The 16024-nt window shown below is 64.6% G+C and overlaps 7 protein-coding genes across 7 annotated transcripts in view; 4 read left to right on the plus strand and 3 right to left on the minus strand.

Moving 5' to 3' along the window:
- Positions 1-241: 241 nt before the first annotated feature.
- EMIHUDRAFT_208281 (hypothetical protein) lies at positions 242-1360 on the minus strand (the record flags this gene model as incomplete). The annotated part of the gene is made up of 3 exons (XM_005772808.1): positions 242-426; positions 571-655; positions 737-1360. 3 exons carry the CDS (start codon positions 1358-1360, stop codon positions 242-244), a joined length of 894 nt encoding a protein of 297 aa, XP_005772865.1.
- Positions 1361-1583: 223 nt separating this feature from the next.
- On the plus strand, positions 1584-3780 carry EMIHUDRAFT_435830 (hypothetical protein). Its single transcript, XM_005772809.1, has 5 exons — positions 1584-2282; positions 2492-2612; positions 2851-2896; positions 2975-3360; positions 3463-3780. Exons 1-5 carry the CDS (start codon positions 1708-1710, stop codon positions 3553-3555), a joined length of 1221 nt encoding a protein of 406 aa, XP_005772866.1. The 5' UTR covers positions 1584-1707; the 3' UTR covers positions 3556-3780.
- An 862-nt stretch (positions 3781-4642) lies between these two features.
- On the plus strand, positions 4643-6008 carry EMIHUDRAFT_208283 (hypothetical protein; the record flags this gene model as incomplete). Its single annotated transcript, XM_005772810.1, has 2 exons — positions 4643-4917; positions 5213-6008. 2 exons carry the CDS (start codon positions 4643-4645, stop codon positions 6006-6008), a joined length of 1071 nt encoding a protein of 356 aa, XP_005772867.1.
- Positions 6009-6620: 612 nt separating this feature from the next.
- EMIHUDRAFT_435832 (hypothetical protein) lies at positions 6621-8406 on the plus strand. Its single transcript, XM_005772811.1, has 4 exons — positions 6621-7343; positions 7495-7820; positions 7890-8009; positions 8077-8406. Exons 1-4 carry the CDS (start codon positions 6674-6676, stop codon positions 8218-8220), a joined length of 1260 nt encoding a protein of 419 aa, XP_005772868.1. The 5' UTR covers positions 6621-6673; the 3' UTR covers positions 8221-8406.
- Positions 8407-10960: 2554 nt separating this feature from the next.
- EMIHUDRAFT_208287 (hypothetical protein) lies at positions 10961-11279 on the plus strand (the record flags this gene model as incomplete). The annotated part of the gene is made up of 2 exons (XM_005772812.1): positions 10961-11024; positions 11089-11279. The coding sequence occupies 2 exons, from the start codon at positions 10961-10963 to the stop codon at positions 11277-11279; spliced, it is 255 nt and encodes an 84-aa protein (XP_005772869.1).
- Positions 11280-11837: 558 nt separating this feature from the next.
- EMIHUDRAFT_208288 (hypothetical protein) lies at positions 11838-13027 on the minus strand (the record flags this gene model as incomplete). Its single annotated transcript, XM_005772813.1, has 2 exons — positions 11838-11860; positions 11944-13027. The coding sequence occupies 2 exons, from the start codon at positions 13025-13027 to the stop codon at positions 11838-11840; spliced, it is 1107 nt and encodes a 368-aa protein (XP_005772870.1).
- Positions 13028-14377: 1350 nt separating this feature from the next.
- EMIHUDRAFT_208289 (hypothetical protein) overlaps positions 14378-16024 on the minus strand; it is a gene marked incomplete at both ends in the record, with an annotated part of 3290 nt that continues 1643 nt past the window's right edge. Inside the window, 7 exons of the mRNA XM_005772814.1 lie at positions 14378-14499; positions 14539-14631; positions 14729-14798; positions 15024-15106; positions 15184-15244; positions 15328-15410; positions 15655-15799. Of these exons, the coding sequence (XP_005772871.1) occupies positions 14378-14499; positions 14539-14631; positions 14729-14798; positions 15024-15106; positions 15184-15244; positions 15328-15410; positions 15655-15799 (657 nt within the window). The remainder of the gene's footprint in view (positions 14500-14538; positions 14632-14728; positions 14799-15023; positions 15107-15183; positions 15245-15327; positions 15411-15654; positions 15800-16024) is intronic.

Below are 16024 nucleotides of genomic sequence, written 5' to 3' on the forward strand. Positions count from 1 at the left end.
TGTCCCAGACCACGAGGTCGCCCACCCGCCAGCGGTGCGCGTACAAGTTGGCCGTCTCAGGGATGGGCGTCGCGCCGTCGTGCGGCACCGCCCACTCACGCGCGCCGTCCGCGCCGCCCGCCGCCGCCGCGCAATTGTCCGCCAGCGCGTTCGGCGGCGGCGGCGGCGGCGGCAAGCGCAGCGCGGCGCGCAGCATCTCGTCGAGTAGCGCCTGTCCGAGATCAGCCGAGATCAGCCGAGATCAGCCGAGCATCTCGTCGAGTAGCGCTACCTGTCCCTCCTCAGTGCCGAGGGGCGTGCCGTCCTCCTCGAGCAGGCAGCGCGTGAAGGCGGGCGCCACGGCGTACAGCGTCTCTCTCCCGCGCATGTCTTTCGCCACCACCGGGAAACGGTTGGTCTCGGGGAAGGCCTCCTCCGGCGGCGTGCCTACAGGAAGTGTCTAGGAAGTGGCTAGGAAGTGTCTCTCGGGGAAGGCCTCCTCCGGCGGCGTGCCTACAGGAAGTGTCTAGGAAGTGGCTAGGAAGTGTCTCTCGGGGAAGGCCTCCTCCGGCGGCGTGCCGTCTGGAGCACACTCATGAGGCGTCGCGCGCGTGCCGCCGGGGACCATCTCGCGGAAGCGGCCGTCGAAGACTGCGGTGAGGCCTACGCAAGCAGCCTCGGACATGTCGGGCACGTGTCCTCGACGCGCCCGTCGCAGACGCCGGCGAGGCCTCGTGCGCGACGACGGAGCGCCTACAGGACGGCTTGAGGGGAAGGTGTCGGGCTCCTCCTCGGTGCTTTCCAGAGAGGAGGCCCTCCAGAGCGCCTCGGGCAGGAGTTCGAGGCCGACGCGCGCCGAGGCGAACAGCGTCTCTCCGCCCTGCTTCGGCGTCGCCAGGCAGTACATGGCCGTGACGACGGGAGGCTGCGTGGAGCGCGGCGTGTCGTGCACGCCGTCGGTGTGCCACTCAGCAAAGGACTGCGAGGCGCACAGCGTGCCGTCGGGCACGCCGTGGTGGTCGCGCACCGGGCCCGCTCCCTGGCACTGCACCATCGGCAGCGCCGGCAGCTTCCACCTGTCAACAGGCATGCTGCCGCCTGCAGGGATGCCCGTGACGCCGGTGCTCTGCGCCGTATCAAACGGGCCGGCGCACTCGGACAGCATGGGCACTGAGTCGTCCCACGGAAAGAGCTTGGCGAACTCGGCCTCCTGCGCGGGCGTGAGCTGTTGCTTTGCGAACAGGAGCAGGCCATGCTCGTTGAGCGCTTCGCGACACTGCTGCTGCAGCGCCGGCGAGGCGAGGACTTCCGAGATCGAAGCGTTTGCGACCTCGCGGCCGACGGCGGTGCGCAGAGGATGAAGCTTGAGCGCAGGCGTCATACGTGTAGAAAACGCGCTGCGATCCTGTCGGCTGTGGTGTCGGTGGTGCCAACTGCTGGCGGTACAGACCACGCCTCACTTTTTCACAGGGGGCATGCTTGCTGCGCATGCTCGAGCCCCCGGCGAGGGCTTGTGCTGTGAATGCAGGCGTGGTCTGTACTCGCCAGTCAACCGTATCGAGCAAAAAAAGAATTTTCAGCGCGGCTCGGACTCGTTGCGCTACGGTCGCACCAACGCGGCCAAAGGAATCCACGAGAACCTCGAGAACCTCGAGAGGACAGGGTTGCGACCGTGTGTGAGGGATTGAGTCTGTCTGGTACACCTTGGGAGCCACACGTGGACCGCAAATGACGCGCGACGCGGCCGACCCCGACGCGCGGCACGCTCGCGGCATGCACGCGGAGGGCGACGACTGGTCCAAGCTCCCAAACTCGCAGCGCAAGGATCGGCCGCTCTCGTCGGCGCAGCTCAAGGAGCTGGCAGCAAAGTCGAACGGGAAGGGATTTGTGGCGCTCGCGGGAAACTGCTCCCTTATCCTCGCCACCGGCGGCGCCATCATGCTCACCGACGGCGTGCTTGTGCCGGCGCTGTGGCGGCAGGCGTGGCCGCCGCTCCTGCTGCTGCTGCTGCTGCTCTGGCAAGGCTTCCTGCTGTCCGCGCTCGGCTTCGCCGCGCAGCACGAGTGCCTTCACTACACCGCCTTCCGCACAAAGTCGCTCAACAGCCTCGTCGGCCGGCTTGTCTCGGTCCCGTCCTTTGCCTTTTTCCTGCACGAGCAGGCGATGCACAAGGAGCACCACACGTACACGCAGGACTTGGAGAGGGACCCGGAACTGGTCGCCGAGGTGGCGGGCTGCACCTACTCGGGCGCCGCCTCCGGGCTCCCCGACGGAGTCGACCTCGCCGCCGTGGCTGCCGCAGGGCGAGACGCTTCCTAGATGCGCCGCGGTTCTCACCACACCTCCCAGCCGCCTCCCAGACAGCGCCGCGGGGGGAGAGACGCCTCGAGCGCGCGCCGGGGGGGGGGGGGGGGGGGCGGCCGATGTCTGACGTCCACCGCACACCCCGCACCGCACCGGAGGGCGAAGGGGTTCGTCTCCGCGAGAGTGCTGTCTGCGACGGCTCTCGCAGGAGAAACGGCTTCAAGAAGGTTCCGCTCTCGCGCGCGCAGTACTTTGAGCGCTTCACCTGCCTGTCGGGCTACACCTCCTCCAAGCTGAAGAAGTTTTGGCACTGCGGCCGCGGCGTGCCGGTCTTAGCATGTCTCTCCCCCCGCCAACTCTTCAGTCTCAATCACGAGCCGACTACTAACCCTAACCCGAACCCTAACCCGAACCCTGACCCTGACCCTGACCCTAACCCTAACCCTAACCCGAACCCGAACCCTGACCCTGACCCTGACCCTAACCCTAACCCTGACCCTAACCCTGACCCTAACCCTAACCCTGACCCTGACCCTAACCCTAACCTGACCCTAACCCTGACGCCAGGTCGACTACTCGTCCGACGGCTGGCTGCTCAAGCACTGCCCGCCAGGCGCGACACTCGCGGCCTCTCCCCACATCTCCCCACATCTCCCCATATCTCCCCATATCTCCCCGTATCTCCCGCCAGGCGCGCGACTCACGGCTTCGCTGCAGTACGAGGCGCGCGTGCAGGCCGGAGGCACGCTGGCGCTGCTCCTGCTCTGGCTCGCCGCGCTCGGCTGGCGCTCGCTGCTGCTGACTTGGCTGCTCCCCGCCTACCTCGGCCCGCCGCTCCTCTACTTCGTCCAGATGCACGAGCATGCCGCTTGCGCGCTCGACCCGGACGGCCTCTCCAACACGCGCACGACGCTCACCTCGCCGCTGATCAACTTTGTGATGTGGAACATGAGCTACCACGCCGAGCACCACCTGTACACCATCCTCCCCTTCCACGCCCTCCCGCGCGCGCACGCCCTCCTCAAGCAGAACCTCGTCAACCTCTCTGAGGGCGGACACCTGTCGGTGCACAGGCAGGTGCTCGGCTCGTGGATCCTAGACACCTCCTAGACACCTCCTAGACACCTCCTAGACACCTCCTAGACACCTCCTAGACACTTCCTAGACATTTCTCCGCAGGTGCTCGGCTCGTGGATCCGCGAGCAGCACGACGCCATCGTCAAGGCGGCGAAGAGCGGCGCGGCGGGCAAGGAGAACGAGAAGAGCGACTAGCGCTTTTGCGGGCGTCCCCACGCAGTGCCCAGTGCGGTGTACCTTTCCCCCTTGTGTTCTTGTCATTGTGCACATGCACAGTGCTTACGTTTGGGCTACGGGGTGTAGTAGGGTAGTAGCATGTATCATGTATGTGTACCAAGGTATGTGTGTGTGCGACGTGGTATCTTAGGAGCGAGGTGGTCAGCTCTTGCCAGGTGTATCATTCTCATCTGTCATCGCAGCAAACTCGCCCAGTGGCCGCAAACGACACTTTCCACCCGGCGCTGGCACACACCCCAAAGCCCGCCGTGTACCGCGTACCGCACGGCTTTAAAGCCGAGATTCTCTCTGACACTCTGACTCTCCAGTGACTCTCTGTGACTGTGTGTTCTCTCTCTCGTCGTCACAGACACAGTCACACACACACACAATACACACACACACCAAATGTTCGTTTCGCACAAAATCCGAGAGTAATGACAAAACAGAGATCGAGAGACTCTCGCTCAGGACGGGGAGAGAGAGGGTGACACGCGCGCCGCAATATAGATCCGCACGTCGCACCGGTCGGGCAGGGGGCGCACAGGGCTCCGAGAAACATGTGAAAGCTGTGTGAAAGAGGACGGGGCGCGGGGGGCTCCCCCTGACAGCGTGGGGCGCAGCCGCACAGTGTACTCTCTCACACGTCTCACTCAAGTGTCAAGATAGACCATACATCGAGATCTCTGCGGGACACCAGTAGATTTGTTGAGTGGAGATCGTAGATGCCGATCAGAGATCTTCCACACACAGCATCTCTCACCAAACTCAGAGATCTTTAACTTAAGATAGAGATCTTGAGCTGCCGCCATCGGCACCTCGAGATCTCAGGCCGGAGACGGAGATGTTGACTTCGCGCCAAAGGCGCCTCGAGAATCGTGTGGCCGACTGGAGATTGCAAAATGGCGCGAAAAGAGGGTGGAGATCCGCTTGAAGGTGTGAAAGGAAAAGAGCATCCCCTTGGAAGGACATCGATCCCCCCCTGACACGCCTCCCCCACGAGATTGGAGATTGGAGATCGGAGATAAGATCGGAGAACGCGCCTCCTTGTTATGAGCGCGCCGCGATGGAGCTCACCTCGTTAGTCTCTGGCATGACCGAGTTCGCCGCGAACCTGTATCCTCTAAAGACCGAGGAGGAGCTCGTGGCGCTCCTGAGCGGCATGCACCACTTCCCACCTGGCGTGCCTGAGCGTGCCCGTCGCGTCCATGAGCGGCTGCCCGCCGGGTCGGCACTCTGCTCCTCTGACGTCGGCGTGCTGATTGACTGGCTCGACACGGAGGGAGGCCTTGACGGGTTGTACAAGCATCTCGCGCACACCAAGGAGGACCTCTACATTTCGTTCCGAGCACCAACACGGAGGCCGCGGAGCAGGCGTGTCGAGCCGCCCTCTCGCCCTGCACGCGTTGCCCCCTTGTCACATGTACAACATGCACTCAAATCCGCCTGATAGGCCTTCGTCTTTCTCGCTCGCTCGAAGCACATTTTCCGCCAAAAGGTCCTCCCCCCCCCCCTACCCCCCCCCCCCCCCTCTCCCTTACACAAAATTATTTGTTGATGGCAGCGCGACCGTTTCCGTTGGCGCTCTGTCTACTCATCGGCATCTGGCAATGTGCGTCACGCGGGCCACCTACAGCGCTCTGCTCAAGGCGCTACGCGCCCAGAGCCGCGCGCTCGATTTCTCAACAGATTGGCCCAAGCGTGCAGGACTACGAGGAATGGCAGCGGCTGGCAACCAGCTGGTGAAGGCAAACTCGCTCGTTGGTCAGGACGCGCCATCCTCCTTCACAGAGATCTGTCTCGAATGGGAGCAGCTGCTGCAGGCCCGACCAGTGTCCAGCCTGCTCCGACCGCTCTTCTTCGCGCAATCGGGCGACCAGGCACGGCTCCTGCTCGCGGGATACCCGGCCCTCTCCTCCGCCATCTTCCAGGCGGTTGGAGACCGCATCGATCAGGCCCTCGCAGCACTTCGCATTTCTTCCCTCTTCGACGCGGTGGTGGCACACACGGCGAGCGAGGCACCCGCACGCAAGCGGAGGCCGGAAGGGCTGCTCTTTGCCTGCGGCGATGTCTGCCTGCACCGCTTCTTCGGCCGGTGCGTGGTCGTCGGCTGGGATGAGACATGCCAGCGGGCCGGCGCGTGGGACCTCGGCCAGGGGCTGAGAGAGGTGCGGAGGTTTGGGCGTGCGCAGCCCTTCTACACGGTGCTCCTAGAGCGGGACCAGGTGGCGCGGTACTGTTCGCAGGAGAACCTCGCGCTGCTCACGGAAGCCAAGGTCTTTGCACACCCACAGGCCGCCTTCTACTTTGCCTCGGCGCGCGGGTTTGTGCCGAGCGAGGCGCTCACCTTTGTGTACCCGGATGACCGCGACCTGAGCGCGGCGCCAGAGCGGCGGGACTATAGGACCCTGCGCGAGGCCCTCGATGGGTAGAAGCCAGATCCGCGGGCGACCACCACGGACTTGAGTCTTCCTATAAGAATTCAACAACCAAAGACTCTCTAGCCCCTTCAGAATTTTACAACAAAACTCCGCACGACATTAAGAACTGAAGATAGTGGTCGAGTGGTTCTTTTGACCTTTTCGCACGGCCACGGGCGCGGCGGACGTGTTCTTTTACACATCTCCTGGTAGAGGTGGTTCGACCCCACGGCCCACGCGCCACGAGCCCCACGCAAAACCAGATGTATGTCCATGTGTGAGAGAGATTTTTTAGCAATACCAAACAACTCTAACACTCACACATCATTTGGGGCCTGGAGCCCTGTTCACGCGCGCGCAAGACGTGCAGACAGGGTTGCCTTTTGTTTTTCCATGTGTCGTACGTTCCCCCACAAAGCACCCTGATTTCTCTCGAGAATTTTACAACCGAACGCAGCCGCAGCAGGCTGTCGCGGCCTTGGCACATTGGCACACGCCTTCCCTCCTCTGTGATCATCGGTGGTCCTGCCCACTAAAAAAGAAAAGAAAGAAAACAGGCAACCTACAGGCAGTGCAACTCCGGCCGAAAAATTCTTTTTGGTTTCCGGCCATTGCGCTCGTCGTAAGGAGCACGCCGCGTCCCGTGCCCCCGAGTTCATTTTATTAAGGAGCACGCCATGACGATCGAGATGGCGGGCTACATCCGCAAGACGCACGCGGGCGGCGCGTACACGGAGGCTCGCTCGGTCAAGCGCTGGCTGCTCTCCGATGGCTTCCAGGTGCGCTACAGCAAGTCGCCCAGCGGCACGCAGACGGGAAAGTTTGATCTGCGAAACGTGGAGGAGCTGCGGATGGTGTCGCGGGGCGACGCGCCGGGCGTGCGCGTCAAGGTGCGCGACCGCGGCAACAAGCTCCTCGAGATCCACTTCCTCACCTCAGGGCCGCGCTGGATCGAGTACTGGGCCTCGGCCGTCGCAGAGTCGGCGCTCGATGACGAGCTCCGGCAGTGGCGCAGGGCGGAAATGACGGCGCAGCTGGACAGCACGTACGCGGACCAGGCGGGTCTGAAGGCCAAGGGCGCCGGCACCACCGACGACCTCCTCTTCTCGCCGCGCGAGCGGGCCGGAGCCGCCGAAGCCTCGCAGCCGCCGCCTCGCGCCGTGGCGCCGCTGAACCACTCGACGGCCGAGTCGACGGCTTCGACGGCGGAGGGGGTGCCGGCGGCGGCGGACGGGGACGACGACGACGACGTCTTCATCGTGACGGTGCCTCCCCTCTCGAAGCCCGGCGACAAGCTGCGAGCCACCGACCAGTACGGCTCGAGGATGATCCTTGTCGTGCCGCCCGGTGAGAAGGAGGAGGGAGGGGCGGGAGGGAGAGAGGGGGAGAGGCACCACGAGGGGAGGGTCGAGGAGGGCCCAAGAGACCGCCTCGAGACGCCGCCTCGAGACGTGCCGGCTCATCTCCCCCCTGACCCCTCCTCCCGCGCCCTCTCCAGGAGCCAGCCCGGGCACCACCCTCGAGTACGTCAAGCCCAAGGCAACCTCTGCGGGGGCGGCTACTCCTGCCTCCGCCCCCGCCGCCTCGTATGCCGCCGGCGCGCCGTCGCCAAGCAGCGGCGGTGGCGCGGCGGCGAGCGGCGGCCCGTCCTACCGAAACAGCTCCGCCCCGCTGCTTGGCGACGACGACGAGGAGGGGCCGGCGGGCTGGCTGGGGAGTGTTCTGGCAAAGTGCTTGCCGCGCTGCTTGCCGGCCGACGGGGGCAGGGCGCGAAAGTACGAGGATGCGATGGCGCGGGGAGAGTACCAGACCGCTGCCGGACTGGTGCGTTGCGGGCGGCGAGAGTGTGGCTGGGGGAGCGTTGCTTGAAGTGCCGGCCGACCTTGTGCGCAGGCGAGTTCGGAGGAGGAGTCGCGCAGGGTTGGGCAGGCGAAGGACCAGACCGCGGCCTTCGTCGCCGCGATCCGGAGCTACGACTGGGAGGCGGCCAAGCGGCTGGCCCGCTCACAGCAGGCCTGAGGAGGGCCTCGAGGGCCCGAGAGTGGTCAGCAGAGGAGTGATGGTCGGTCAGTGTGAATAGGAGAAGGAGGACCTCGAGGACTCGATCGTCCGTGTCAACTACCTCAACTTCTACATCGACAGACACGAGACGGGGGCGGCGCTCGAGCTCGCGATCACCGAGGCCGAGGTGGCGAGAATCCACGCCGCGGCGGCCGCCTCCTAGGCCGCCGCACACGCGCTCGGCGAATGCACCAGAGTCACCCACGTGGGCCGTGGCGGCACGATCGTGTCTTGTCGCCCTTCTCGTGCTCAGCTCCCGGGAGGCTCGCGGGTCGGCGGCAGCCACAGCGCGGGTTTCGGCGTTGTGTGGGCCCGTTTATATCACCGCTCTTTATACTCGTTTATTCCCCGACACAAAGAACCCGCTGCGCACAAACCACAATCCACAAAAGCGGATCGCACGGGCGCGGGGACCTGTGACCTGTGTTCCTTTTTACCCATCTCACAGTAGAGAGGTGTCCGTTCTTATTTATTGTTTTACCCATCTCACAGTAGAGAGGTGTCCGTTTTTATTTATTTACTAGTGGGGACCCGCGGCGGTACCCTCTCTGTTGTTCGGGCAGTGAGAGACGCAGGATCTGCACGCCAAAGTGGGCCACTCCGCATTTGCATTTTGGTTTTGGGTTGTCGGAGATCATCCATCAGCACTCATGTCTCATCAGTCAGTCACGTCAGTCAAAGCAGTCGTGGCACGTGGAGCAGTCGCTGCATGCAACGGCGCCGCCACACGCTCCGGACGACCCCGACAACCGACACACCACGCACAAGGGAGGCTATCGCGCACGATCGGGCATCGCGCCGCAAACAACTCGCCGCACAGATGGGGGGGGGGCAGAATCCCACACACACCGGAGCAGCACAGACACCTTACACGTCAGCGCTCGCTCGATGTGGCCGGCGCTCTCCCCTCGGTCCTATCTCGCCTTTTCAACGGCGGCGTGCGGCCACGCGCCGCGCCGAGCCGGTCTCGGCGGGAGACCTCGGAGCCGCACGCGATGCGGGCATGCGCGATGGCTCCGTTGGCTCCGTGCCTAAGGCAGATCGATTAGGGTGTGAGCTGCGGCAGCCACCGTTTCTGTACCCGCTCGATCACGTGCAGGCCGTCGGAGGCCGCGCTGGATGGCCCAGGGCCGGCGGCGGTGAAGGCGTCCGTCGATGAAGGGATGTCGTCGAGGGAGCCATCGTCCTCCGCGGCAGGTGCACCGGTCCAGTTGTCGGAGTTCGAGATCGCAGTCGACTTGGAGAGTGTGTTCGGCCCGTTGACGAACTCACGGAATGTGAGCGACTTGGTGCACGCTGGGTCGAGCATCATGACTCGCACCTCATCCTGGGCGAGGTCCTCGCCCAGGGACCAGCTGTTGGCGTCGCCGTTTTGATCGAGCTGCATCCACTGCATGGTTTCGTAGTCAAGCGTAAACGCCCAGGAGTTGGTGCCTGGGTGACTTGCTGATGAGAGCGCCTTCCAGGCGGGTAGTCGTGCCCCTCACCTACGGTCATACGGTGGCGTCAGAGGGGGGGAAGGGGCGCGAAGCGTGAACATGGAGGCAAGCAGGTGGTCGGGCTGCACCTGGCCAAAGCCGGCGACCTCGAAGTTGTCGTAGCTTGTGCGCATATCGCTGAGCGTGAGAGGGACCGGATCGGCAACAGCATGGGCGGCCGCGTCAGCGGCCGGAGAGGCCGGAGAGCCATCCGACGGAGGCCGGTCGTGCATCGGCGCGTCAGCCGCAGGGGCCGGGGGGGCGGCGGCATCCATCGCTGCGGGTCGCTGCGGGCCGACGATTGTGGAGGGATCGATCGTGGCGGGCGGATTTCGGCTGGGACGTTCTACGGTTAAACCAAGAGCGTCGGCGCCGACACGAGAGACTTATAAGGGTAGATTATTTATTGAATTTGCTCTCAGCTGCTGCTTTATTCGTTGCGTGTTGTGCCATGTGCCACGCGCGGCGAGCGAGAAAACATAATGCTTAATGGAACGTCGGTGGGTGCGCGCACTGTCCCTCTACCACGAGTCTCTAAAACGGCGAAACGGGGCCATGTCCGACTCCGAGGCTTCCATGCCGGGCCTGGAGCCGTTCCACGTGCGTCAGATCCGGATGGTCGAGCGCGTCCTCGGCCAGAAGGTGTCGCCACGCGACCACGCGATGATTGATTGTCTCGCGGAGCGCATGGAGAGGTACGGTTGGCACTCCGTCAGCATCAACCCGGTGCCGCTTGGGTATCAGTACATCATCCAGGCCAAGTCTGAGAAGAGGCGGGAGGATGAGGCCAGGCAGCAGGCCGCGCAGGACGCTGCGCAGCCTCAGCCTACCGCCACTTTCGCCGCACCGCCCGTGGCACCGCCTGCCGCCGCTGCCGCTCCGGCCGCAGCATCGCAGGCACACTCGCAGCACCAACAGGCGCAGCAACCCCGGCCCAACGAGTCGCCCGAGGGGTGGACGAGGGTCGGGAAGGGCGGCAAGCCGGACAGGTTCACCATGAAGAACTTCGGCCGCAACCCGCCAAAGTCGGGCAAGCGGAAGCAGGAACACCGCAAGCCCGCACCCATAAGCTACCGGAGGGGGGGTCAGCTGCCGCTGGCTCGGGACCGCTGAGCGACAGGGGGGTGTAGGTACCCCCCCCCACCTCCACCTGGTCAGACCGTCGACCTAGAGGGGGGTCCCCAGGTGCGTGGGGGGGGTGTTTGAAGATGACGCGCATATCACAGCAAACTGTCCCGTGAAGGTTCACGGGGCCTACAGCGGGGAGGAGTGGTTTGTGCCAGCGTCGTGCGAGGGAGTCGGCTCGCGGCTCCCGGCTCGCTGCTGGGCGACCGTACCGCTCGCTCCTGGCGACCGTACCGCTCCTGGCCCTCTCGGAGTATCTGCTGCCTCACCCTGAGGTTCTCCAGCGAGAGCGTGCGCCGGATGGGCAGGACTTCCGGCGGAGACCGCGCCGGGCGGCGCAACAACTTCGCTGCAAACATCGGCAGTCTCTGCGCCCGACGACGCTACAGGCAATTTCCCGCACATTAATCCGTCGCGCTTTCCCGTAGGCAAGCACCACGCGCACACCCAGCGCAAGTCGGTTCAGGAAATGCACGACCGTGCCATCGCGAAGCGGCAGCCGCTGCCGTGGCAGCAGATCGGACTCGTCTCGGTCAGCTTCGTGTCCTTCTGCACGCTCCTCTACCTCTACCTCAACTACCTGGCCGAGGATGACGACGACCTTGAGGAGTCAGAGTGAGTGGCAGCGTCTCGAAGAGTCAGGATCATGAGGAAAACTTCAAGATAGTGCGCGCCTGCCGGTGAGCTGGCTGTAAGACGACTGTCTCACACAGTAGGAGGTGGAGATATAGATCCGAGTTGAGAGGCGTTCCTGATACCGATTTTTCCACACCGACGAGGTGCACCAATGTCACTCTCCCCCCCCATCCGCAAGCGAACCGCCTGCGCCTCCCTCCTGGACCTGGTCCTGCTCCTCTCCGTCCCCAGCCGCGCTGGCAGCTGCCGCCGGCGCCGCCGCGGCCGCAAACTGAAACTCGGATCGCTGCCCCGGCGTATACTTCGCCACGATCTCCTGCTGCGCAGAGGCGTACGCCTCGCGCCACGCCGCCGCCGCCTCTTCCGAGAATTCGCCGCCCAGCACCTCGGATAGAGCCTCGAGAAGCACCTGTCACGTGCGGGGTCGTGAGAAGAGGCTGCTCGATGTCGGTGAGGAGAGAGAGAAGCCTCGAGGGACGCCTCGCCCGCCGCCTCGATCTGCGATAGCGGGAAGCCACGCGACGCCGCCATGCTCCCCAGCTCAGCCAGCGGCGCACACAGCTCCTCCGGCGCGGGCAACAGCGCGACAAGCGCACCAATCCGGCGGCGTGTCGCCTCGGCCAGGCTCGCTGCCTCCCCGTCGGCACCGCCAACGCCGCGCACCTCCGTGCCGGCCAACACCCTCTCGCACAGCATCGCCGCCACAGCAAGCTGCCCATCTGAGGCGACTCCGTCTGTCTCCTCGTCCCGCTGCTGCTCGCCGAGCGCCTCCCAAGTCGCTGCGATGGCCTTCCGCGCAGCGCTGGACAGGCTTGCCGTGGGGCCGGCCCTCAGGCACGGGTTCCCCGCCAGCTCGAGCCGCTCCAGCGCAGGGCTTGCCGCCGTCGCCTCCTCCAACGTGCGCCTGCCCGGGCCTCCAATCAGGTTGAAGCTGAGGTCGAGCGCAGTGAGCGCTCGGTTCGGCGCGCCATTGTCCTCCTTGTCGCCTGCCTCGCCACCACTCTTCCCCGCCTCGTTGGTGGTGCTCTCCGGTGCCAGTGCCTCCAAAACGGCTCGCGCGCTGGCATCCGAGAGGCGGTTCGATGCCAGGCCGAGGAAGGTGAGGGTCGAATTGTGGCGCAAGCTCCGCAGGAGGGGCACCGCACCCTCGTCGCCGAGCCCGCACGAGAAGAGCGAGAGGCTGATGAGGCAAGGGTTTGTGGAGAGGGACGCCTCAATGGCAAGCGCCTCCTGCGTTGCGACGGCACAGCACCTTAGCGACGCAGTCGTGAGCTTTGGTAGCTTCAGGAGCGGCGAGAGGGCGACGCCATCGTCCTCTGCACCGATGGAAATCGACGTGACCGATTCCGGCAAGGCTTGGGAGAGCAGATTGATGCCGTCCGACGAAAGAGCGCACTGCCAAAAACGGAGCGCAAACAGTGACGCGTTGCTCGCCAGCGCTGCCAGCAGCGCAGACAGCGCGCCAGCGTCACAGATCTTGCCGCCGCGGATGTCGACGACGCCCGATTCCGCCGCCTGCAGCGCAGAGAGCACCGCCGGGTGCACAGACATGGTCAGGGCTTGGCACGCCGCCTCAAAATCCCCTGCCGCGCTGCCGCTCTTTGGGAGTTGAAGCCTCTCGCCCTGCAGGAGGCGCGCCGCGGCGCCAAAGGGGCCCAGTCCTTCTGTCGCGCCGTCCACCGCCGCGGCGACGCACGCCTCACCGCGCTGGGCGCTCCAGTGATCGGCCATATATCGGCGCCGATACGTAACGTTCTTCGCGGCGAGTCGGCGAGAGGTGGACTGCGGCTAGTTCCATTTCACTGTGGCACAGCTCGCGTTACAAAACCTTGATTTTGACCATTTGCGCACTATTGTACCTCTCGGTGCCTTCCAGAGGCAGCTGCGACCCCGCCGAGTAGACGGGCGCACACAGCAGGTGGCGCGGTGTGCGCCCGTCCACTCGGCTGGATCGCAGCTGCCTCTGCGCGTCCTGGGGAGGTACATTTGTTGCGCACCGGAGACGACTCGACGCCGCTGAGATCGGAGATCAAGCTCTGACAGGTCACACGTCGCTCCTTTGACGCCGACGTGACTCGCCCGTACAGATCACATCAGGACACGGTCTCGACGCGCTCGGTACGACGCCTGCGACCCGTCTCGGGTCAGGTGGCACGACGCTCATCGCGCCTGCCAGCGCTGCCGTACAGGTTGCCACGACGAGGTCGAGCACGCTTCTATACGCTCGCCCAGCCTTCCTTTCCATCCCATTAGGCAGCCTGGGAACGGTGATGGTCAGAGGCAAAGCCTACGAGGGGTGGTGGAACCACATGTCACGGCTACTGACGGCTCGACCCCACGATAGCCTCCGAAGGCTGACTTTGCGGCACCATCATCGGACGATGTCGACGAGTTGGGTCGCTCTCGCGGTAGCCAGATGACCTCCCATGCTAGTACCATCGGCTAGGGTCGCAGGAAGCGCGGGGGAGGGCGCTGGGAGCAACACGGAGCTCCGTTGGACGTTTTCAAGATTAGCGTGTCAGAGTGAAATGGAACTAGCCTGCCGCCTGACGGGGTTTTTCTTTCTCCTTCGATGAAGCTAGGAGTCGGGAAACTGTTGAGCACTTGAGCACTGGATAGGGTCGATTCCGCATGGTACGGGACCCCTCGATCGTCTCGCCCTCCCTCGCTGGCGCTCATTGCACATGATCGAGGTGCACGCTGCTGAAGCAGTATATGCTACGTCTATATCGGAAACTGTTCGCAAAACAGCCAAACAACAAACAACCCCCGCACGCGCGGAATAGGGCGCAATCGTTTGTCACGTGGGTACAGGCTCTATACTCTGCTTGCTGCGTGCGTGCGTCGTGCGTGCGTGTGTGGCCCCGCTCCAGCCAGCCAGCGCTCGCGGACCGATCTCTGTCTGTCTACGCGCGGGCGGGGGGTGGGGACGCAACCGGCTCTGCCTCGCCGGCTGCCCACTCACCGTGCGCCTAGCCGGAGCGCGCGTGCCGACTGACTGCCGTCTTGTGGGCTGGAGCATGCTCATGCAGCGAGGCCCAACGCCAGAATGTGCGGCCCGCGTGCTCGCCTCGCGCCGGCTCACTCGGACGCGGGCGTGGTGTCGGTCTTCCACTCGGCGCAGAGCTTGAGCTGGACGAGGGGAATGGTGCACGGGTGGATGTCGACGTCCAAGAACGCCGAGTCTTTGACAAAGGGGATACCTGCTCACACGTCTGGCCGTGGTGAGAGACGCCGTTCACAGAGGAGCCGCCGGGCCCTCTTGCCAAAGGGCTTGCCGCATTCGATGTGGCCGATGCACTTTTTGAGGCCGCTGTAGATGCCCGCGAGGAGCCCTGCGACGCCGAGCAGGCTGCCGCCCACGAGGAGGCCCGCCTGTGCCCACACACGCAGCCTGTGACGAGGCGCTGTTCACGGCATGAGGCACGCCACCCACGAGCAGGCCCGCCCCGAGCAGGATGTTGTTGACGAGCTCGAGGACGTCGCCGATGATGTGGCCGACCTGCCGGTGTGTGTGTGAGGGGTGGGGTCGCGCGCGGTGTTTGTGCGGAACATGTCGCGGGCGGGTGTGGAGCGCCGCGCAGCGTGTGGGACATCAAACGTGTGGCCATCGAACGTGCGGCGCATCGAAATGGGGCGCATCGGACGTGCTGGCAAACCGTGTCAGCCGTGCGCCGACGAGTGTCCGCATTCTGCGGCTAAGGGTGGGCATTGCGAGCGCGCGCACCAGCCCGCAGACGCTGCCGAGAAGGGCGGACACCACGTCTCGGGTCGAGCTCAGCGCCTGCGCGACCAAGCCGATGACGCCGCCTAGCGGGAGCGGCTTGCGCGCTCAGGCCAAGGAGAGTGTGTCGCGCCTCTCCACACACGTCCGCCGTCTCGCGTACCGAGCAGCTCCTTGACCTTCACCTTGACGTTGGCGAGCTTGATGAGCTCGTCGCCGGCCGCCTAGACGTGAGAGCAGGCGATCGAGGACAAGAAGGCTGCGGACGGAGAGAGAGGCCGTCGCCGGCCGCCCGGAGGATCTCGACGACAAAATCGTTGATGTTGGTCAGGAGGTTCTTGGTGAAGCTGAGCACGCCCTCGAGCAGCGTCTTGAGGCCGAGCAAGAGGCCTAAGCAAGAAGCAAGAATGACGTGATCACTCATTCATCATAGGAGGCCGTCTTGGGGCCGAGGAGGAGGGCCCTTCAGCCCATCAACGCCACGCCAGGTCGACTCGTTGTACTTTGCGACAAACGCCTACGTACGGCGAAAGTTCCGAGGAGGTTCCGAGACGCCCCCCGGAGAGACACGGGTCCGCGGACGCTGCGGAAAGAGCCTCGGCGCTGCCCTCGACGAGATCGCCCGTCGTGAAACCGAGCGAAGAGAGGAAGGCCCGCACGGCCTCCAGCACGGCCACGGCGATGTCCTTGGCCACGTCGAGGAGCGCCGTGATGAAGAGCTCCAAGTCGCCGCCCTGCAGCTTGCCGCACGACAGCACCTTGGCGAGGAAGTCGAGCACCTATAGGGAAGGGAAGGGAAGAGCTGAGGAATATGCTTCTCCACACACACGGGGGTGTTGGACAAGGCAGGTGGCAGCCCTCGCGTCTCCACGTCTAAATGACAGGAGCCCACGGAATATTGAAAGTGCAGCCCGGTGCGCGTGGGAGAGCGGTGTGTGTGTGCGTGTGTGCGTGCGTGCGTGCGTGCGTGCGTGCGTGCCTGCGTTGCGTGCGTGCGTGTGTGC

This window comes from Emiliania huxleyi, assembly GCF_000372725.1.
Source record: "Emiliania huxleyi CCMP1516 unplaced genomic scaffold EMIHUscaffold_35, whole genome shotgun sequence".
Classification (NCBI taxonomy): domain Eukaryota; phylum Haptophyta; order Isochrysidales; family Noelaerhabdaceae; genus Emiliania; species Emiliania huxleyi.

Coding starts and splice junctions, on each gene's coding strand:
- EMIHUDRAFT_435832 (XM_005772811.1), top strand. CDS start 6,674: ATGACGATCGAGATGGCGGGCTACATCCGCAAGACGCACGCGGGCGGC. Junction 7,344..7,494: donor GATCCTTGTCGTGCCGCCCG/GTGAGAAGGAGG, acceptor CGCCCTCTCCAG/GAGCCAGCCCGGGCACCACC. Junction 8,010..8,076: donor GGCTGGCCCGCTCACAGCAG/GCCTGAGGAGGG, acceptor CAGTGTGAATAG/GAGAAGGAGGACCTCGAGGA.
- EMIHUDRAFT_435830 (XM_005772809.1), top strand. CDS start 1,708: ATGACGCGCGACGCGGCCGACCCCGACGCGCGGCACGCTCGCGGCATG. Junction 2,283..2,491: donor GCCGCCGTGGCTGCCGCAGG/GCGAGACGCTTC, acceptor CGGCTCTCGCAG/GAGAAACGGCTTCAAGAAGG. Junction 2,613..2,850: donor ACTGCGGCCGCGGCGTGCCG/GTCTTAGCATGT, acceptor CCCTGACGCCAG/GTCGACTACTCGTCCGACGG.